We start from the raw sequence: 23,960 nt of genomic DNA, 5'->3' as shown, positions 1-23,960 counted from the left end.
AGCAAGGTGCAAGGAGATCTACGGTTACCTAAGATGACAGAGTCTCAGCTCGCCAGCCAACGAGGTGAACCCCCAACGTCACGCTCAGACGTGCTAGGAGGGAGGAGAGGAGGCAGCCCACTAAGGCGACTAGCGCCTATATAGGCAACCTCCGGCCTCCATCAGTATGCACGCCAGATGGAAACAGCGTCACGACGGCACGTGATGTCAATTGACGCCAAACGTGCCGACGTGCGAGGCGTGGCGTCGACGCACAGCGAACACACGCCCCCTATCCCATGACTGGTGGATCAGGGGGACAGGGGGATAGCAACGGTGCGCATCGCAGCTCCCGAGGATGGAAAGGATCCACCCCCCGAGTATCAACCTGGATAGATAACATGACTAGGGTAAAACAAAGATATTCCAGTGATAGCAAGTAAATATAGTAACTAGGCATATGACACAAGACCACAGCAATGGTATATATAGTATTTAGTGTGTGTTTCCATCCCATATTAATTGAAACAAGAGGTATAGGTTAGGACTTTATATGAGACCATGACCATCCGGTACACAGGTCTCCATCCAATTATATCTGAGAAAAATAAGGGGACTAGGGGAAAAAAGGGGGGACAATGGGGACTTTATATGAAACACATCACTAGGGCAGGCTGAGTCATCAGATGTAAAAAAGTGTAAATTTATTGATACCACATGAGAAACAAGGTGCAATAGATGATGCTTGTATATAGTCAGTAAATAAGGTACAAAGTATGTAAAACATGGCAGTAGAACATATAATAATAGCATAGTAACATGTTATACATTGTAACATAGGTAGATTGCAGCATCATCAAAATTACACCCCACATGTGTATACGTAATTCATATTGTATTAAAATCCAACTGATGGCTAAAACACTAAAATGCCCATGGTAGATACATATTCGTTGTGACATGTCAAGAAGTTATGAATGTTCAGTTGTATTGCTCGACGCGTTTCGTGGAAGTTTGTCCACTCATCAGGAGCAGCTATCTGGAAATATCTAGAGTGACGTATAAAGTAGTAATTAATAATATTTAATTACAACAGGAAGAGGGGAAGCAAAACCGCTAGTCCTAACACTCTTACCTGTAGATATATGGTATCATAGTAGTAGGGCATATATAGGAAAGTTCATGATGGTAGGAGATAACCAGGGGTGGACACAACAACCCCACGGGAGCTGAGGAGGCAACCAAGAGGCGGCAGGGCGAGGCAGCTCAGGACGCCGTAGAGCAATGGGTAGTGAAAAAGTTCACCTAGGTTTCCAACATGGTGTGTAAAATAGAGCATTGACCCAAGGTAACTGTAGATAAATAAAATAAAATACGTATAGGTAAAAAACAAGTAATGTTGGATGACCACTAGGTGGAAGATCAAGTGTGGGACAAGGTGAAGTGACAGTGAAGTGAACATAGGAAAAACAGACAGATAGTGTCCGGGAGACCGGTGGAGTGAAGGAACAAAGAAAGCCCATCACAACACCAAGCGAACAAGGTGAAGGGATAGTGCAAGGCAGGTAGAGTGAGGACGGATGTATAAAGGGGGATAAAGAAAGCAAGGTGCAAGGAGATCTACGGTTACCTAAGATGACAGAGTCTCAGCTCGCCAGCCAACGAGGTGAACCCCCAACGTCACGCTCAGACGTGCTAGGAGGGAGGAGAGGAGGCAGCCCACTAAGGCGACTAGCGCCTATATAGGCAACCTCCGGCCTCCATCAGTATGCACGCCAGATGGAAACAGCGTCACGACGGCACGTGATGTCAATTGACGCCAAACGTGCCGACGTGCGAGGCGTGGCGTCGACGCACAGCGAACACACGCCCCCTATCCCATGACTGGTGGATCAGGGGGACAGGGGGATAGCAACGGTGCGCATCGCAGCTCCCGAGGATGGAAAGGATCCACCCCCCGAGTATCAACCTGGATAGATAACATGACTAGGGTAAAACAAAGATATTCCAGTGATAGCAAGTAAATATAGTAACTAGGCATATGACACAAGACCACAGCAATGGTATATATAGTATTTAGTGTGTGTTTCCATCCCATATTAATTGAAACAAGAGGTATAGGTTAGGACTTTATATGAGACCATGACCATCCGGTACACAGGTCTCCATCCAATTATATCTGAGAAAAATAAGGGGACTAGGGGAAAAAAGGGGGGACAATGGGGACTTTATATGAAACACATCACTAGGGCAGGCTGAGTCATCAGATGTAAAAAAGTGTAAATTTATTGATACCACATGAGAAACAAGGTGCAATAGATGATGCTTGTATATAGTCAGTAAATAAGGTACAAAGTATGTAAAACATGGCAGTAGAACATATAATAATAGCATAGTAACATGTTATACATTGTAACATAGGTAGATTGCAGCATCATCAAAATTACACCCCACATGTGTATACGTAATTCATATTGTATTAAAATCCAACTGATGGCTAAAACACTAAAATGCCCATGGTAGATACATATTCGTTGTGACATGTCAAGAAGTTATGAATGTTCAGTTGTATTGCTCGACGCGTTTCGTGGAAGTTTGTCCACTCATCAGGAGCAGCTATCTGGAAATATCTAGAGTGACGTATAAAGTAGTAATTAATAATATTTAATTACAACAGGAAGAGGGGAAGCAAAACCGCTAGTCCTAACACTCTTACCTGTAGATATATGGTATCATAGTAGTAGGGCATATATAGGAAAGTTCATGATGGTAGGAGATAACCAGGGGTGGACACAACAACCCCACGGGAGCTGAGGAGGCAACCAAGAGGCGGCAGGGCGAGGCAGCTCAGGACGCCGTAGAGCAATGGGTAGTGAAAAAGTTCACCTAGGTTTCCAACATGGTGTGTAAAATAGAGCATTGACCCAAGGTAACTGTAGATAAATAAAATAAAATACGTATAGGTAAAAAACAAGTAATGTTGGATGACCACTAGGTGGAAGATCAAGTGTGGGACAAGGTGAAGTGACAGTGAAGTGAACATAGGAAAAACAGACAGATAGTGTCCGGGAGACCGGTGGAGTGAAGGAACAAAGAAAGCCCATCACAACACCAAGCGAACAAGGTGAAGGGATAGTGCAAGGCAGGTAGAGTGAGGACGGATGTATAAAGGGGGATAAAGAAAGCAAGGTGCAAGGAGATCTACGGTTACCTAAGATGACAGAGTCTCAGCTCGCCAGCCAACGAGGTGAACCCCCAACGTCACGCTCAGACGTGCTAGGAGGGAGGAGAGGAGGCAGCCCACTAAGGCGACTAGCGCCTATATAGGCAACCTCCGGCCTCCATCAGTATGCACGCCAGATGGAAACAGCGTCACGACGGCACGTGATGTCAATTGACGCCAAACGTGCCGACGTGCGAGGCGTGGCGTCGACGCACAGCGAACACACGCCCCCTATCCCATGACTGGTGGATCAGGGGGACAGGGGGATAGCAACGGTGCGCATCGCAGCTCCCGAGGATGGAAAGGATCCACCCCCCCGAGTATCAACCTGGATAAATAACATGACTAGGGTAAAACAAAGATATTCCAGTGATAGCAAGTAAATATAGTAACTAGGCATATGACACAAGACCACAGCAATGGTATATATAGTATTTAGTGTGTGTTTCCATCCCATATTAATTGAAACAAGAGGTATAGGTTAGGACTTTATATGAGACCATGACCATCCGGTACACAGGTCTCCATCCAATTATATCTGAGAAAAATAAGGGGACTAGGGGAAAAAAGGGGGGACAATGGGGACTTTATATGAAACACATCACTAGGGCAGGCTGAGTCATCAGATGTAAAAAAGTGTAAATTTATTGATACCACATGAGAAACAAGGTGCAATAGATGATGCTTGTATATAGTCAGTAAATAAGGTACAAAGTATGTAAAACATGGCAGTAGAACATATAATAATAACATAGTAACATGTTATACATTGTAACATAGGTAGATTGCAGCATCATCAAAATTACACCCCACATGTGTATACGTAATTCATATTGTATTAAAATCCAACTGATGGCTAAAACACTAAAATGCCCATGGTAGATACATATTCGTTGTGACATGTCAAGAAGTTATGAATGTTCAGTTGTATTGCTCGACGCGTTTCGTGGAAGTTTGTCCACTCATCAGGAGCAGCTATCTGGAAATATCTAGAGTGACGTATAAAGTAGTAATTAATAATATTTAATTACAACAGGAAGAGGGGAAGCAAAACCGCTAGTCCTAACACTCTTACCTGTAGATATATGGTATCATAGTAGTAGGGCATATATAGGAAAGTTCATGATGGTAGGAGATAACCAGGGGTGGACACAACAACCCCACGGGAGCTGAGGAGGCAACCAAGAGGCGGCAGGGCGAGGCAGCTCAGGACGCCGTAGAGCAATGGGTAGTGAAAAAGTTCACCTAGGTTTCCAACATGGTGTGTAAAATAGAGCATTGACCCAAGGTAACTGTAGATAAATAAAATAAAATACGTATAGGTAAAAAACAAGTAATGTTGGATGACCACTAGGTGGAAGATCAAGTGTGGGACAAGGTGAAGTGACAGTGAAGTGAACATAGGAAAAACAGACAGATAGTGTCCGGGAGACCGGTGGAGTGAAGGAACAAAGAAAGCCCATCACAACACCAAGCGAACAAGGTGAAGGGATAGTGCAAGGCAGGTAGAGTGAGGACGGATGTATAAAGGGGGATAAAGAAAGCAAGGTGCAAGGAGATCTACGGTTACCTAAGATGACAGAGTCTCAGCTCGCCAGCCAACGAGGTGAACCCCCAACGTCACGCTCAGACGTGCTAGGAGGGAGGAGAGGAGGCAGCCCACTAAGGCGACTAGCGCCTATATAGGCAACCTCCGGCCTCCATCAGTATGCACGCCAGATGGAAACAGCGTCACGACGGCACGTGATGTCAATTGACGCCAAACGTGCCGACGTGCGAGGCGTGGCGTCGACGCACAGCGAACACACGCCCCCTATCCCATGACTGGTGGATCAGGGGGACAGGGGGATAGCAACGGTGCGCATCGCAGCTCCCGAGGATGGAATGGATCCACCCCCCCGAGTATCAACCTGGATAAATAACATGACTAGGGTAAAACAAAGATATTCCAGTGATAGCAAGTAAATATAGTAACTAGGCATATGACACAAGACCACAGCAATGGTATATATAGTATTTAGTGTGTGTTTCCATCCCATATTAATTGAAACAAGAGGTATAGGTTAGGACTTTATATGAGACCATGACCATCCGGTACACAGGTCTCCATCCAATTATATCTGAGAAAAATAAGGGGACTAGGGGAAAAAAGGGGGGACAATGGGGACTTTATATGAAACACATCACTAGGGCAGGCTGAGTCATCAGATGTAAAAAAGTGTAAATTTATTGATACCACATGAGAAACAAGGTGCAATAGATGATGCTTGTATATAGTCAGTAAATAAGGTACAAAGTATGTAAAACATGGCAGTAGAACATATAATAATAGCATAGTAACATGTTATACATTGTAACATAGGTAGATTGCAGCATCATCAAAATTACACCCCACATGTGTATACGTAATTCATATTGTATTAAAATCCAACTGATGGCTAAAACACTAAAATGCCCATGGTAGATACATATTCGTTGTAACATGTCAAGAAGTTATGAATGTTCAGTTGTATTGCTCGACGCGTTTCGTGGAAGTTTGTCCACTCATCAGGAGCAGCTATCTGGAAATATCTAGAGTGACGTATAAAGTAGTAATTAATAATATTTAATTACAACAGGAAGAGGGGAAGCAAAACCGCTAGTCCTAACACTCTTACCTGTAGATATATGGTATCATAGTAGTAGGGCATATATAGGAAAGTTCATGATGGTAGGAGATAACCAGGGGTGGACACAACAACCCCACGGGAGCTGAGGAGGCAACCAAGAGGCAGCAGGGCGAGGCAGCTCAGGACGCCGTAGAGCAATGGGTAGTGAAAAAGTTCACCTAGGTTTCCAACATGGTGTGTAAAATAGAGCATTGACCCAAGGTAACTGTAGATAAATAAAATAAAATACGTATAGGTAAAAAACAAGTAATGTTGGATGACCACTAGGTGGAAGATCAAGTGTGGGACAAGGTGAAGTGACAGTGAAGTGAACATAGGAAAAACAGACAGATAGTGTCCGGGAGACCAGTGGAGTGAAGGAACAAAGAAAGCCCATCACAACACCAAGCGAACAAGGTGAAGGGATAGTGCAAGGCAGGTAGAGTGAGGACGGATGTATAAAGGGGGATAAAGAAAGCAAGGTGCAAGGAGATCTACGGTTACCTAAGATGACAGAGTCTCAGCTCGCCAGCCAACGAGGTGAACCCCCAACGTCACGCTCAGACGTGCTAGGAGGGAGGAGAGGAGGCAGCCCACTAAGGCGACTAGCGCCTATATAGGCAACCTCCGGCCTCCATCAGTATGCACGCCAGATGGAAACAGCGTCACGACGGCACGTGATGTCAATTGACGCCAAACGTGCCGACGTGCGAGGCGTGGCGTCGACGCACAGCGAACACACGCCCCCTATCCCATGACTGGTGGATCAGGGGGACAGGGGGATAGCAACGGTGCGCATCGCAGCTCCCGAGGATGGAAAGGATCCACCCCCCCGAGTATCAACCTGGATAAATAACATGACTAGGGTAAAACAAAGATATTCCAGTGATAGCAAGTAAATATAGTAACTAGGCATATGACACAAGACCACAGCAATGGTATATATAGTATTTAGTGTGTGTTTCCATCCCATATTAATTGAAACAAGAGGTATAGGTTAGGACTTTATATGAGACCATGACCATCCGGTACACAGGTCTCCATCCAATTATATCTGAGAAAAATAAGGGGACTAGGGGAAAAAAGGGGGGACAATGGGGACTTTATATGAAACACATCACTAGGGCAGGCTGAGTCATCAGATGTAAAAAAGTGTAAATTTATTGATACCACATGAGAAACAAGGTGCAATAGATGATGCTTGTATATAGTCAGTAAATAAGGTACAAAGTATGTAAAACATGGCAGTAGAACATATAATAATAGCATAGTAACATGTTATACATTGTAACATAGGTAGATTGCAGCATCATCAAAATTACACCCCACATGTGTATACGTAATTCATATTGTATTAAAATCCAACTGATGGCTAAAACACTAAAATGCCCATGGTAGATACATATTCGTTGTGACATGTCAAGAAGTTATGAATGTTCAGTTGTATTGCTCGACGCGTTTCGTGGAAGTTTGTCCACTCATCAGGAGCAGCTATCTGGAAATATCTAGAGTGACGTATAAAGTAGTAATTAATAATATTTAATTACAACAGGAAGAGGGGAAGCAAAACCGCTAGTCCTAACACTCTTACCTGTAGATATATGGTATCATAGTAGTAGGGCATATATAGGAAAGTTCATGATGGTAGGAGATAACCAGGGGTGGACACAACAACCCCACGGGAGCTGAGGAGGCAACCAAGAGGCGGCAGGGCGAGGCAGCTCAGGACGCCGTAGAGCAATGGGTAGTGAAAAAGTTCACCTAGGTTTCCAACATGGTGTGTAAAATAGAGCATTGACCCAAGGTAACTGTAGATAAATAAAATAAAATACGTATAGGTAAAAAACAAGTAATGTTGGATGACCACTAGGTGGAAGATCAAGTGTGGGACAAGGTGAAGTGACAGTGAAGTGAACATAGGAAAAACAGACAGATAGTGTCCGGGAGACCGGTGGAGTGAAGGAACAAAGAAAGCCCATCACAACACCAAGCGAACAAGGTGAAGGGATAGTGCAAGGCAGGTAGAGTGAGGACGGATGTATAAAGGGGGATAAAGAAAGCAAGGTGCAAGGAGATCTACGGTTACCTAAGATGACAGAGTCTCAGCTCGCCAGCCAACGAGGTGAACCCCCAACGTCACGCTCAGACGTGCTAGGAGGGAGGAGAGGAGGCAGCCCACTAAGGCGACTAGCGCCTATATAGGCAACCTCCGGCCTCCATCAGTATGCACGCCAGATGGAAACAGCGTCACGACGGCACGTGATGTCAATTGACGCCAAACGTGCCGACGTGCGAGGCGTGGCGTCGACGCACAGCGAACACACGCCCCCTATCCCATGACTGGTGGATCAGGGGGACAGGGGGATAGCAACGGTGCGCATCGCAGCTCCCGAGGATGGAAAGGATCCACCCCCCCGAGTATCAACCTGGATAAATAACATGACTAGGGTAAAACAAAGATATTCCAGTGATAGCAAGTAAATATAGTAACTAGGCATATGACACAAGACCACAGCAATGTTATATATAGTATTTAGTGTGTGTTTCCATCCCATATTAATTGAAACAAGAGGTATAGGTTAGGACTTTATATGAGACCATGACCATCCGGTACACAGGTCTCCATCCAATTATATCTGAGAAAAATAAGGGGACTAGGGGAAAAAAGGGGGGACAATGGGGACTTTATATGAAACACATCACTAGGGCAGGCTGAGTCATCAGATGTAAAAAAGTGTAAATTTATTGATACCACATGAGAAACAAGGTGCAATAGATGATGCTTGTATATAGTCAGTAAATAAGGTACAAAGTATGTAAAACATGGCAGTAGAACATATAATAATAGCATAGTAACATGTTATACATTGTAACATAGGTAGATTGCAGCATCATCAAAATTACACCCCACATGTGTATACGTAATTCATATTGTATTAAAATCCAACTGATGGCTAAAACACTAAAATGCCCATGGTAGATACATATTCGTTGTAACATGTCAAGAAGTTATGAATGTTCAGTTGTATTGCTCGACGCGTTTCGTGGAAGTTTGTCCACTCATCAGGAGCAGCTATCTGGAAATATCTAGAGTGACGTATAAAGTAGTAATTAATAATATTTAATTACAACAGGAAGAGGGGAAGCAAAACCGCTAGTCCTAACACTCTTACCTGTAGATATATGGTATCATAGTAGTAGGGCATATATAGGAAAGTTCATGATGGTAGGAGATAACCAGGGGTGGACACAACAACCCCACGGGAGCTGAGGAGGCAACCAAGAGGCAGCAGGGCGAGGCAGCTCAGGACGCCGTAGAGCAATGGGTAGTGAAAAAGTTCACCTAGGTTTCCAACATGGTGTGTAAAATAGAGCATTGACCCAAGGTAACTGTAGATAAATAAAATAAAATACGTATAGGTAAAAAACAAGTAATGTTGGATGACCACTAGGTGGAAGATCAAGTGTGGGACAAGGTGAAGTGACAGTGAAGTGAACATAGGAAAAACAGACAGATAGTGTCCGGGAGACCAGTGGAGTGAAGGAACAAAGAAAGCCCATCACAACACCAAGCGAACAAGGTGAAGGGATAGTGCAAGGCAGGTAGAGTGAGGACGGATGTATAAAGGGGGATAAAGAAAGCAAGGTGCAAGGAGATCTACGGTTACCTAAGATGACAGAGTCTCAGCTCGCCAGCCAACGAGGTGAACCCCCAACGTCACGCTCAGACGTGCTAGGAGGGAGGAGAGGAGGCAGCCCACTAAGGCGACTAGCGCCTATATAGGCAACCTCCGGCCTCCATCAGTATGCACGCCAGATGGAAACAGCGTCACGACGGCACGTGATGTCAATTGACGCCAAACGTGCCGACGTGCGAGGCGTGGCGTCGACGCACAGCGAACACACGCCCCCTATCCCATGACTGGTGGATCAGGGGGACAGGGGGATAGCAACGGTGCGCATCGCAGCTCCCGAGGATGGAAAGGATCCACCCCCCGAGTATCAACCTGGATAGATAACATGACTAGGGTAAAACAAAGATATTCCAGTGATAGCAAGTAAATATAGTAACTAGGCATATGACACAAGACCACAGCAATGGTATATATAGTATTTAGTGTGTGTTTCCATCCCATATTAATTGAAACAAGAGGTATAGGTTAGGACTTTATATGAGACCATGACCATCCGGTACACAGGTCTCCATCCAATTATATCTGAGAAAAATAAGGGGACTAGGGGAAAAAAGGGGGGACAATGGGGACTTTATATGAAACACATCACTAGGGCAGGCTGAGTCATCAGATGTAAAAAAGTGTAAATTTATTGATACCACATGAGAAACAAGGTGCAATAGATGATGCTTGTATATAGTCAGTAAATAAGGTACAAAGTATGTAAAACATGGCAGTAGAACATATAATAATAGCATAGTAACATGTTATACATTGTAACATAGGTAGATTGCAGCATCATCAAAATTACACCCCACATGTGTATACGTAATTCATATTGTATTAAAATCCAACTGATGGCTAAAACACTAAAATGCCCATGGTAGATACATATTCGTTGTGACATGTCAAGAAGTTATGAATGTTCAGTTGTATTGCTCGACGCGTTTCGTGGAAGTTTGTCCACTCATCAGGAGCAGCTATCTGGAAATATCTAGAGTGACGTATAAAGTAGTAATTAATAATATTTAATTACAACAGGAAGAGGGGAAGCAAAACCGCTAGTCCTAACACTCTTACCTGTAGATATATGGTATCATAGTAGTAGGGCATATATAGGAAAGTTCATGATGGTAGGAGATAACCAGGGGTGGACACAACAACCCCACGGGAGCTGAGGAGGCAACCAAGAGGCGGCAGGGCGAGGCAGCTCAGGACGCCGTAGAGCAATGGGTAGTGAAAAAGTTCACCTAGGTTTCCAACATGGTGTGTAAAATAGAGCATTGACCCAAGGTAACTGTAGATAAATAAAATAAAATACGTATAGGTAAAAAACAAGTAATGTTGGATGACCACTAGGTGGAAGATCAAGTGTGGGACAAGGTGAAGTGACAGTGAAGTGAACATAGGAAAAACAGACAGATAGTGTCCGGGAGACCGGTGGAGTGAAGGAACAAAGAAAGCCCATCACAACACCAAGCGAACAAGGTGAAGGGATAGTGCAAGGCAGGTAGAGTGAGGACGGATGTATAAAGGGGGATAAAGAAAGCAAGGTGCAAGGAGATCTACGGTTACCTAAGATGACAGAGTCTCAGCTCGCCAGCCAACGAGGTGAACCCCCAACGTCACGCTCAGACGTGCTAGGAGGGAGGAGAGGAGGCAGCCCACTAAGGCGACTAGCGCCTATATAGGCAACCTCCGGCCTCCATCAGTATGCACGCCAGATGGAAACAGCGTCACGACGGCACGTGATGTCAATTGACGCCAAACGTGCCGACGTGCGAGGCGTGGCGTCAACGCACAGCGAACACACGCCCCCTATCCCATGACTGGTGGATCAGGGGGACAGGGGGATAGCAACGGTGCGCATCGCAGCTCCCGAGGATGGAAAGGATCCACCCCCCGAGTATCAACCTGGATAGATAACATGACTAGGGTAAAACAAAGATATTCCAGTGATAGCAAGTAAATATAGTAACTAGGCATATGACACAAGACCACAGCAATGGTATATATAGTATTTAGTGTGTGTTTCCATCCCATATTAATTGAAACAAGAGGTATAGGTTAGGACTTTATATGAGACCATGACCATCCGGTACACAGGTCTCCATCCAATTATATCTGAGAAAAATAAGGGGACTAGGGGAAAAAAGGGGGGACAATGGGGACTTTATATGAAACACATCACTAGGGCAGGCTGAGTCATCAGATGTAAAAAAGTGTAAATTTATTGATACCACATGAGAAACAAGGTGCAATAGATGATGCTTGTATATAGTCAGTAAATAAGGTACAAAGTATGTAAAACATGGCAGTAGAACATATAATAATAGCATAGTAACATGTTATACATTGTAACATAGGTAGATTGCAGCATCATCAAAATTACACCCCACATGTGTATACGTAATTCATATTGTATTAAAATCCAACTGATGGCTAAAACACTAAAATGCCCATGGTAGATACATATTCGTTGTGACATGTCAAGAAGTTATGAATGTTCAGTTGTATTGCTCGACGCGTTTCGTGGAAGTTTGTCCACTCATCAGGAGCAGCTATCTGGAAATATCTAGAGTGACGTATAAAGTAGTAATTAATAATATTTAATTACAACAGGAAGAGGGGAAGCAAAACCGCTAGTCCTAACACTCTTACCTGTAGATATATGGTATCATAGTAGTAGGGCATATATAGGAAAGTTCATGATGGTAGGAGATAACCAGGGGTGGACACAACAACCCCACGGGAGCTGAGGAGGCAACCAAGAGGCGGCAGGGCGAGGCAGCTCAGGACGCCGTAGAGCAATGGGTAGTGAAAAAGTTCACCTAGGTTTCCAACATGGTGTGTAAAATAGAGCATTGACCCAAGGTAACTGTAGATAAATAAAATAAAATACGTATAGGTAAAAAACAAGTAATGTTGGATGACCACTAGGTGGAAGATCAAGTGTGGGACAAGGTGAAGTGACAGTGAAGTGAACATAGGAAAAACAGACAGATAGTGTCCGGGAGACCGGTGGAGTGAAGGAACAAAGAAAGCCCATCACAACACCAAGCGAACAAGGTGAAGGGATAGTGCAAGGCAGGTAGAGTGAGGACGGATGTATAAAGGGGGATAAAGAAAGCAAGGTGCAAGGAGATCTACGGTTACCTAAGATGACAGAGTCTCAGCTCGCCAGCCAACGAGGTGAACCCCCAACGTCACGCTCAGACGTGCTAGGAGGGAGGAGAGGAGGCAGCCCACTAAGGCGACTAGCGCCTATATAGGCAACCTCCGGCCTCCATCAGTATGCACGCCAGATGGAAACAGCGTCACGACGGCACGTGATGTCAATTGACGCCAAACGTGCCGACGTGCGTTTCTCATGTGGTATCAATAAATTTACACTTTTTTACATCTGATGACTCAGCCTGCCCTAGTGATGTGTTTCATATAAAGTCCCCATTGTCCCCCCTTTTTTCCCCTAGTCCCCTTATTTTTCTCAGATATAATTGGATGGAGACCTGTGTACCGGATGGTCATGGTCTCATATAAAGTCCTAACCTATACCTCTTGTTTCTATATGCGGGAGTGTCCGGAATATTCAGCGAGCAGGCAATACCCTCAGGGGGGTCACATCTAAAATGTCTAGTAAAATTAAATCTAGTAAAATTAAAGTAGGCAAATAAAAAAGTCCCATAACCAAAACAGACAAATACAAAATATAAGATGAAAACAAGATAAAACATTGGGGTCGGGGGGAAAAAGAGCATCCCGACCATAAGAAAAAGTAATAACTTGTCAGGTATATAAATTCCTGAACAGTAGGACACAAGTGTCCAACAGTCTTGGTAACCTGTTGGAAAGAAAACCACAGGAAATAAAAAGAAAAAAAAAAAAAGATATATTCCAAAAAAATAAAGAGACGAATTAATACGTATTCCCCTTGCTGTGGGTTTTAACAAGAGTGGGTGGACAACCAAGCGGGCACTGCTGTGCCCCGGCACCAGCGGGAAGCAAGTGGGATGAAACAAGGTGCAATGAGGAGAAAACTAACTGCACAAGGGGGTGAGGGAGAGGCACTGAATTATAAGGAATCTGGATGGTGATCACAGTGTACGCTGTCCCATTGTGTGGAACCTGAAATTTAAAGGGGAATCCCTATCTGTACCGTATTCTAGCTTCTGGAGCGGAATGTTGATCTCTTTCAACTTGCAGCGTTTGTCCAATGTGGCTGGGGATATATCAGGAAAAATCTGGATCCTGGATCCATCCAGCACTATGTTAGGAGTGTTGCGGGATGCCCTCAGGATTTTCTCCTTCACAAGGTACTCCTTAAGGCACAGGATGATATCTCTGGGTGGTTTGTCATCAGGTGGTTTAGGGCGAAGAGCTCTATGGATCCTATCGCAGACAAAAGCAGCCACGGGGGAGGCAGGTATTAGAGACAGGAACAGCTTATGGATGGCCGGGATCAGCTCTGTGACCACCTCAGGAACCCCTCAAATCCTCAAATTGTTCCTTCTATTTCTGTTGTCCAAGTCCTCCAAGTGGGACTGGAGCTGGGACACAGATTCGCTGAGGGATTCATGGGCTCTGCGGAGGTCAGTGTATGCAAGTTGCAGCTCATCGTGCTTAGTCTATAAGAGATCAGTTCTGCCTCCCAATACCGCTATCTCCTGTTGCAGAGTGTTTGTTGATTTATGCAATTCGGTCTGAAACTTCTCTGCAATCTTTGTGTACATGGCAGCCAGGCTATCATCAAGGTCAGCCTTAGTGAGTTGCAGACTGTACTCACCGTCTCCAGATCTTGCGGCTTCCCTGCCATCTCCCGGACCCTAAGGAGATAGTTTGTGAGGGACTTTTGTGTAGGTTTCCCACGACGGGACCTAGAGGACAGCATGCACCGCTCGTTCCCCCGGGGGTGCAGGTACTTTAGAAGTCAATTTTAAAGATTATTTGGCCCCAGGGAAGGCGCTGAAGTCCCGCTGTGCTCGGAGCTTCTCTGAGTTGCGACCGTTCAGCTTCGCGCCTCGCGCCTCGCATGCGCCCCACGTTTCGTACATTTTAATGATAATTTGCAGTGCCCTCCCCGAGATCATCCCAACCATAACAAATTATACAAAATATGCCCCCTAATAAATTCATTTTCCCAGCGATTTGCTGAAGTGTTTATCCCAGATCAAAACATTTGTATGGATGAATCCCTTATATACATTACTGGCCGACTGCACTTCAAGCAGTATATCCCAAGTAAGAGAGCCAGATAGGGGTTAAAATTGAATAAACTGTGTGATCGAGCCACTGGATACGTGTACACCTTTCGAATTTATGAAGGCAAAGACTCCCAGCTCCAGCCCTGTGAGTGCCCCACATATATTGGAACCAGTGGGAAAATTGTCTGGGAGCTGGAAAAAGGATACCATTTATATGTGGGCAATTATTATACCAGCTTGCCCCTTTTTTGCCACCTTTACCGTAAACAAACCCTGGCCTGCGGTACCTTAAAAAAACAGAAGGGCTTCCCACAAAATCTATTGAAAAAAAATTACAAAACGGGGAATCTGCATTCATTAGAAATGAGGAAGTGTTGGCCATGAAGTGGAGGGACAAGAAAGATGTTCACATCCTCTCTACCATCCACAATGACACCTTGGTGGAGATCCAGAGAAAACGTGGCCCCGTTGTAAAACCTGAATGTGTCTACAACTAAAATCTATTCACGGGGTGGGTGGGTTTTAATGATCAGATGCTACAACCATATTTGTCAATCCGAAAGTCCTGCTAGTATAAGAACATTGCATTTCATCTGCTTTATATTTCCTTGTTTAATTTGTTTGTCTGCTACCAAAAATCAACTGAAAACCAACAAATCACATACCTCAAGTATATTGAAGGCTTCGTCACTGCCCTGATTTACCAATAAGGACCTGCACCAGGAAGCGTTCGCTCTACCCCTGTCCCCCTGGCCCTAAGCTTGATGGTCCTTCCTGCTGCCTGGACCAATACTTTGGCTGTGCTGACCATATCGCTGCCTGTAACGACCCAGGACTTTATGGACCATGTTTCTTCCTCCTGCCTGGACCAATACTTTGGCTGTGCTTTCCATATTGCTGCCTGCTGCCTCTACTGACTATGGACAGTATTTCTGCCTGGACATCTCTGCCTGCTACCTGGACCAATAGTTTGGCTGTGCTTTGGCTAAACTGACAGTATTTCTGCCTGTACTAACTATGGACAGTATTTCTGCCTGGACAATTGCTTTTGCTGTCACTGACCACATCCCTGCCTTCTGCCTGGACCGACGCTCTCCTCTGTGGACCACTGCACTACTAAAACCACAGGTAATCTTTTGTTATTTGGAATGTACATGCTATGTGTTATGAAATATGACGGGCCTTCAAAAATGTGATCGGTAGTGAGAAAATTATATGTGTAATTTATGCTTCTAGAACACCTAGAGGTGCTACTGGGTTGTTGGGCCTCTGTATGTGGCCAGGTTGTGTAAAAGTCTCACACATGTGGTATCGCTATACTGAGGAGAAGTAAATGAACCATTCAAAAGACTCATTATGCCTCAGATTATACGTTGGGGTGTTTGTTTTCCAAAATGGGGTAATTTTGTGGAGCCTTCAAAAGTCTAATAGGTGGTTGATAAATGAGATGTGTAATTTATGCTTGTAGAATGCCTGAAGGTACTACTTCAATGTTGGGCCTCTGTATGTGTCCAGACTGTGTAAAAGTCTCACACATGTGGTATAGCCATACTTAGGAGTAGCAGAATGTATTTTGGGGTGTCATTTTTGCTATGTACATGCTATGTGTTAGAAATATCTTATAAATTGACAACTTTGTGTAAAAAAAAATGCGTTTTCATTTTTTTTCCACGTTTTCCAAAAACTTCTGGAAAAAAAAAATGAACTGTTCAAAAGACTCAATATTCATTATGGATTAAATGTTGTGGTGTTTGCTTTCCAAAATGAGGTCATTTTGTGGGCAATTCCATTGTCCTGGTGCTCCAGGGCCTTCAAAAGTGTAATAGGTAGTTGAGAAATAAGATGTGTAATTTATGCTCGTAGAACACCTAAAGGTGTTACTACAATGTTGGGTCTCTGTATGTGGCCAGGCTGTGTAAAAGTCTCACACATGTGGTATCGCCATACTCAGAAGGAGTAGAAGAATGTATTTTGGGGTGTAGTTGTGAGTATGCATATGCTGTGTGTGAGTAATAACTAGGGTTGTCCCGATACCGATACTAGTATCGGTATCGGCACCGATACCGAGCATTTGCCCAAGTACTTGTACTCGGGCAAATGCTCCCGATGCTTCACCCGATACCTGGAAGACAGCTGTGATCGGCGCATGGGGGAGTTACAAGATTCTCCCCCAGCGGCTTTCAGCTGCTTTAGTGACATACAGCGGTGATCGCTCACCGCTGACTGTCACTGCATCCTCCTCCGTGCCCCCTCCTTTCCTCTGTGCCTCTCCACTGTCCCCCTCCATTCTGCTCTCCTTATCTGTCCCCTCCGTTCTGCTCTCCTTATCTGTCCCCTCCGTTCTGCTCTCCTTATCTGTCCCCTCCGTTCTGCTCTCCTTATCTGTCCCCTCCGTTCCTCTCTCCTTATCTGTCTCCCTCCGTTCTCCCCCTCCGTTCCTCAGTCCCCCTCCTCCTTCCTTTGTGTATGGATAGAGTCAGCTGACTCTGTCCATTCACAATAACTGAAACATTGTAATCTCCTGTGATTACGATGTGTCAGTTTATGAATGGAGAGAAGCTGCTGTCTTCTCTCCATTCATTCTCAGTGCAGCTGAGGCTGCAGAGAAAGGGACTGGGGAATCTCTATCCTCTGTCTCTTTCTCTGTCTCAAGGGGGAGATATCAGAGGTCTGTTAAGACCCCTGATATCTCACCAAAGCCCCCCAAAAGGGCTGATTAAAAAAAAAACAAAAAAAAAAAAACAATAAAGAATAAAAAAAAATTATTGTAAAAAATAAAAGTTGTAAATAAAAAAAAAAAAAAACACACACATACACCGTTCACCCCCCCCCCCCCCCCCCAAAAAAAAGCAAGCACTGTGTAAAAAAAAAACAAAAAAAAAAAACAAAAAACTGTCACGTGACATTTAAAAAAAAAGTATCGGTAATCGGTATCGGCGAGTACTTGAAAGAAAGTATCGGTACTTGTACTCGGTCCTAAAAAAGTGGTATCGGGACAACCCTAGTAATAACCTGTTAATATGACAAGATGGTGTAAAAAGAAAAGGTGTGGTCAATTTTCAGTGATTGGCACCATAGCTTGTAGAGTCTATAACTTTCACACAGACTAGATAATATCCACTAATTTGGGTTATTTTTACCAAAGATATGTAGCAGTATAAATTTTGGCCCAAATGTATGAAAAAAAATACCTATTTGCAAAATTGTACAATAGAAACTTTTTTCTTCAAAATTTTCACTCTTTTTTCACGTATATCGCAAAAAAAAAAAAAAAAAAAACAGCAGTTATTAAATACCACCAAAAAAAGCTTTATTTGTGAGAAAAAAAATGATAAAAAAATTTGTTTGGATGCAGTGTAGCATGACTGAGTAATTGTCATTCAAAATGTGCGAGCACTGAAAGCTGAAAATTGGTCTGGGTGGGAAGGTGCAGAAGTGCCTGGTATTGAAGTGGTTAAAGAGGAACTGCAGTCTGCTCACATAATTTGTAATTAAAACATCTTCGCCATGCTGAAGCTTTCCTTCACTTTGCATATTATTTTATATATACTGTGATTCTGTACTTGCCAAATATGCTGCAGAAATCTCCCTCCACTAAGTCTGGCTGCATCCATTTTACCTGTGGGCAGCTGAAGCTGCTGCCTGTTAGCTTCCTGGATTTACACAGACACACATGGGCACACCTCCAGCTCTGCAGCCCTGCAGCTCTCATTGTCCCTCTTATGACCCCCTCCCTTTCTGGCAAACTCTCACAAGAGTAAGAGAGAGCTGTGCATGATGTCATAAGCCTTTTTTTTTTTTTACCAGACAAGAAACAGGAAGTGGGCTGTATAAGATATTTACTGACAGAAAAAAATGTTTTACTATCCAAAGTTAAAACAACAAGGCCAGAGGATTTAATAGATGGAAAGTTGAAAAAAATTACTGAAGTTCTGCTTTAATTTGCACAGTGTAGTGTAGTGTCTTAATATCTAAATATGTATGTGCAATAAGTACAGTGGAAGCTTGGATTACGAGCATAATCCGTTCCAGGAGAATGCTTGTAATCCCCATAGAAGTCAACGGAAACGAAGATAATTCGTTAGGCATTGACTTCTATCGCATGCAATACCTCATGTGGTGAGAGGTGGGGGAGCCTCGGAAATACTCGGGGACAGCTCGGCTGAACTCGGAAACCCTCGGAAAGGCTCGGAAATACTCATGGGAGGGGAGGGGCCAGGACGGAGAGACTGACATGGACTTTACACCAGCGCTGTCCCAGCACAGCATACCGCACCAAACATCCAGTGATTTTGCATAGGAAGCTGTTATAGCATGGTGCACTGACGCACCAGTGCCATGTGAGTACCCTGGTGTGGGGAGCGTTTTCTTTTAATAAAAGTATTTTGACTATATTACACTATATAGTTTCCTTTTCATTTATATGCATGGAGCCACATTGTTTCCAGCTGGAGGAGTGCAGCAGACACTGAGACTGAGCCCAGGGGTGGCTCCAAAGCATATTTGAACTCAGAGTAGAAGCTTAGTCACACGCTCTGAGGTGAGCACATTAGCTTAAGGGGGTCACGAAGGAGCACAGGAGCATGTTTTGCAGCACTCAGGATATCTTCGGCATGATGCTGGATTGTTGTCACAGCTGAACACCACCTGCATGCATTGTTTTATTATCACTGCTGTACATTATTTGCACGCACTATTTAGAGTGCCAAATTTTTATTATTTATTAATTTTTTCATTTTAAAAAATCAGGATACTTTATATTGAGCACTAAGCACTTTTTATGTTGATTAAGACACTATGTATGGTGTAACAAGCACTATTAAGCACTAATTTATGGTGTAACAAGCGCTTGTTTTTTCACACCTTGTTTATTTATTTAACATTCATATTATTTGTATTTAATATTATTGCACTAGTAAGCACAGAGTTGGTTATTATTAATTTTGTTTTTGGGGTTACCCAAGCGCAGCGCATAACTTGTAAATTTATCCTATGCACGTTATATGAAGCGTGATTAGCGCATGCAGCTGGAGGTAGCACAAGCAAGGCATAAGATCATTGTGGCTCACAGAATTTTTCCAGTTTGACTCCATTCTCGAGTGTTTCCAAATATTTCCGAGCGATTCTGAGTATTTCTGAACGGCTCCGAAGTGCCACTGGCGCCCCCGCACCTCTGGGCAAATGCGGCACTGCACACCCCATTGGCTTGAATCCTGCTCGTTTTGCGAGACAACATTTGCAAACCGAGTCAGGATTTAAAAAAAAAATGTTGCTCGTCTTTCAAAACGCTTGTTAACCGTGTTATTCGTAAACCAAGGTTTCACTGTATGTACGTGTGTGCATACATATACGTTAATAATTTTGAGAACCTGAAAAGTATCAAGAAAACCTACCAATCTCCTTAGCAATTCGATGCAGTTTCTCAAGGGTTCGGCTGATCATCACAATGTTCATGCCACGATTAGCAAGCTATAAAAGGAAGTTCACTGTAGTTTATCTTAGTACATTATATACACATACACTTGCCACTGTTCTACATATCCGTTGGGTTCAGAATAATGACAACTTAAAGAAATGTCCTTTACTCATCTATTTTAGTTCATAAATATTGCACTCTCCTTAACAAAAATAGTCTGCATATTGATGCACCTCTGAGTAACACATGAGTTCATAAATAGGATTTTCAGAATTGTAAAAAAAATTACTAAAAAAAAACACTGGGGAACATTATAATATTGGTTTCTAAATGGTCAAACTGTGCAGCAGGGACATACATGGTTTGACTGGTCAAGCTATGTTCACTGGCTTTTAGGCAACCAATATGGGGTTGATTGACTAAAACTGGTCAAGAAATAAACTTTGGCTTCCAGGTTTTTTGTGAAAGCTTAAAGTGGTTGTAAACTCTAAAAATTCAGTGCGCATGTGCAGATGACATGGGTACATGCAGATACAGTGAATATCTTCTAAACTGTACAAGTTTAGGAGATATTCATGGTACCTACAGGTAAGCCTTTACTATAGGCTTACCTGTAGGTAAAAGTGGTGTAACAGGGTTTACAACCACTTTAACTGGACAAGCTGAAGTTAGAAGCTGATTGGCTACCATGGACAGCTGCACCAGATTTTGCACTCTCCAGTTTTCATAAATCAACCAGCTTCTTGACTTTTCTTGACTGCTTGAAAATCAAGAGGAGGATTGTACCCCAGCCCTAGGAATAATGTGATGGACTTTCTGTTGTGGAATTTAGACAATAATTATTATTATGCTGCATAGTTGGTACACTAGTCTGTGATAACAGCCACTTGGCTACTCTGGTAGAACATTCTAATTTGTGCACATTGCATCACAAATCTGAAACCATTAACAGCCTTGGGTGTATACAGTATGAGCAGTCTTTAAGTGTTATGTTTTTTTTAATGTGGATTTTTCTGTTTTGCATAGTCTTTACAGCACTCTGTTTTAATGGTAGTCTATCCACTTCCTTACAGAACATGCATTAATACATCATGTCACTTTAACAAAAAAAGTAATTGACTGAATCATCAGAGAGTGAGTAGCTCTAACTGACAATTTATCAGCCAGGTACAAAGTTAAAAGCAGTTATGCAAAATAGGGTCAGGATGGCAAAAAAACATGCAAACATCCAAATAGTATTCTTCACAGCAATGTCCCTCTGGCTCAATCAGGTTAACGAGGCTGCATGGCATAGTCTCTATAAGACTGAATCATCAGAGAGTGAGTAGCTCTAACTTACAATTTATCAGCCAGGTACAAAGTTAAAAGCAGTTATGCAAAATAGGGTCAGCAAATAGTATTCTTCACAGCAATGTCCCTCTGGCTCAATCAGGTTAACGAGGCTGCATGGCATAGTCTCTATAAGACTCTATAACAACAGAGAGTTAAGTTGAGTAGTACTGCTTCAGTAAAAAAAACAGTACAGAACACAGCTATGTGTGATTATCTTCATACACAGTGTCCCTCACCTTAAGTCAGGGGTAGCTCTGGTAACACAGGTGAACATCTGGAGGGATCTAACAATGAAGCACCACCCCACTGGACTCAGAGTACTGTAATAGAAATCAGGGAGGGGCTTCACACAGTAGCTAGGTTCTGCATGCTATTAGGCTCTATTGAGTTAAATGGATTAAAGCACACTGCATCAAGCTGGCAATGCAACTTAATGTATGAAAAAAAAAAGTGACTCTTTTTTTTTATGCTGCTCACCACAACATAGGGCATGTGTTTTAGTGTGCTACATTGCGGGTGCATTGCTGACTACTGTAATTGGGGTACCATTCAAAATAAATGCTACCACAATGCACTAAACTGTAGTTCCTGTGCTTTGTGGTGATGCGCAGTTAAAGGCGCATTTTACTGTCTTTTTACCGCAATGCATAAATGTAAATATGCCCTGAATGTGCACTATGCTATCAGGGAAAGAAAAACTTTTGTATAATAATTCACCTGGTAATACTAAATACATCCAGAGTAGCTCTTATGCTGGGAAATGTCAGCATCAGAGTCTACTGCTCTCTTGTATGGATGGCTGCTTATTTATCATTACCGGGTAAAGTTTGTTTTTTCTTGGCTTAAACTTGATATGTAGCTTAAGTGCTGCACAAGCATTACTTGTATGTGAGTTTTGTATTGTATTAAAATTCTGCGTTATGTTATTATAACTGCAACTGGTACATAATAAGCTGAACCTTTAGTTGACTTAAAATTTCTGCATTCCAGTGGCTAGTGTTCATAGCTTAGAGGGCACAATACCAGATTCCCACACTTTACATTTCTGATGGTGGGTTCAAAGTGTGGCTCTACATCACTTTTGTATGTTACACTTAATGAGATGATGTATAAAGCCCAGCCATTGAGTGCTTACCTATTAACATTTCACCCAACCGTCCCTTCAGGTCGGTGTTCTGACAGCCTTTACTGCACTGAATACCTTTATGTGCTATGGTACTAGTCATGAGGGTCTTTTTGTATTGTTCTATGTCCTCTTATCCTAGAGATGTTCACAAAGAGAGACCCTACCAGGAGCACAAGACTCCAAACATGTATCTGCAAAGGTCTTAGAGGTTTGCTACAAGTAAAGTTGGCAATCCCAAGAAGTATCTCTATGCAAATTAAATAGTTTAGTTTATGAATTTAAAGGAAGCCATAATTCTGTTTCTCTTACCTCTATTGAGTATGCTTTACCAATTCCATCTCCAGACCCAGTCACAACTGAAAAAAAATAAAAAAATGCATTTATACTGCTACAAAGTATGTGTGGAGATTCCATTTAAATTACATTCCAGACCCATCCACCCTCCAACTTGGCTAAAAACAAAAAATAAATAGCCTTGTTTGGCCAACTTTAGTTTTCTTTTGTGTAATCTTGACAGCACCTTTGTTATATCACAGTTTGTGATTTGCTGTTATCAGCACTAAGCTCAGACATGAGAAAGGATGGATCAGCGCGATTAAAAATGCATTGATTACTGTGTAAATGTGACTGGCAGTGAAGGGGTTAACCACTAGGGGGAGCTGTAGGGGTTAAGTGTGTCCTAGGGAGTGATTCTAATGCCCTGTACACACGATCGGACATTGATCGGACATTCCGACAACAAAATCCATGGATTTTTTCCGACAGATGTTGGCTCAAACTTGTCTTGCATACACACGGTCACACAAAGTTGTCGGAAAATCCGATCGTTCTAAACGCGGTGACGTAAAACACGTACGTCGGGACTATAAACGGAGCAGTAGCCAATAGCTTTCGTCTCTTAATTTATTCTGAGCATGCGTGGCACTTTGTGCATCGGATTTGTGTACACACGATCGGAATTTAACCGATCGGATTTCGTTGTCGGAAAATTTTATAGCCTGCTCATAAACTTTGTGTGTCAGAAATTCCGACGGAAAAAGTCAGATGGAGCCCACACACGATCGGAATTTCCGACAACACAATCCGATTGCACTTTTTCCATCGGAAAATCCGACTGTGTGTACAGGGCATAACTGTGGGGGAATGGGTTATGTGTGACACGACACTGATCACCGCTCCCAATTACAGGGAGTTGTGATCAGTGTCCTTGTCACTAGGCAGAACAGGGAAATGCATGTTTACATCAGCATTTTCCCGTTCTTCCTCTCCGTGAGACGATCATGGGTATCCTCGCGGACATCGAGTACAGGGGACCCGCGATCACACAGGTTGCATGATTTAAACTGTGGTCCGATTGGAGT

The 23,960-nt window shown here is 43.2% G+C and overlaps 1 protein-coding gene across 1 annotated transcript in view; it reads right to left on the bottom strand.

The window, feature by feature from the left end:
- Positions 1-23,960, bottom strand: part of HSD17B3 (hydroxysteroid 17-beta dehydrogenase 3) — a 163,716-nt gene that overhangs the window by 97,079 nt on the left and 42,677 nt on the right. The window contains exons 2-3 of the mRNA XM_073627425.1: positions 22,909-22,955; positions 20,119-20,194 (exon numbers count right to left, since the gene is read on the bottom strand). Coding sequence (XP_073483526.1) covers positions 20,119-20,194; positions 22,909-22,955 — 123 coding nt within the window. The remainder of the gene's footprint in view (positions 1-20,118; positions 20,195-22,908; positions 22,956-23,960) is intronic.

This window comes from Aquarana catesbeiana, linkage group LG01 (assembly GCF_042186555.1).
Source record: "Aquarana catesbeiana isolate 2022-GZ linkage group LG01, ASM4218655v1, whole genome shotgun sequence".
Lineage (NCBI taxonomy): Eukaryota > Metazoa > Chordata > Amphibia > Anura > Ranidae > Aquarana > Aquarana catesbeiana.
Note: the sequence above shows the minus strand (reverse complement) of the source record. Positions and strands in the feature narration are given on the sequence as shown.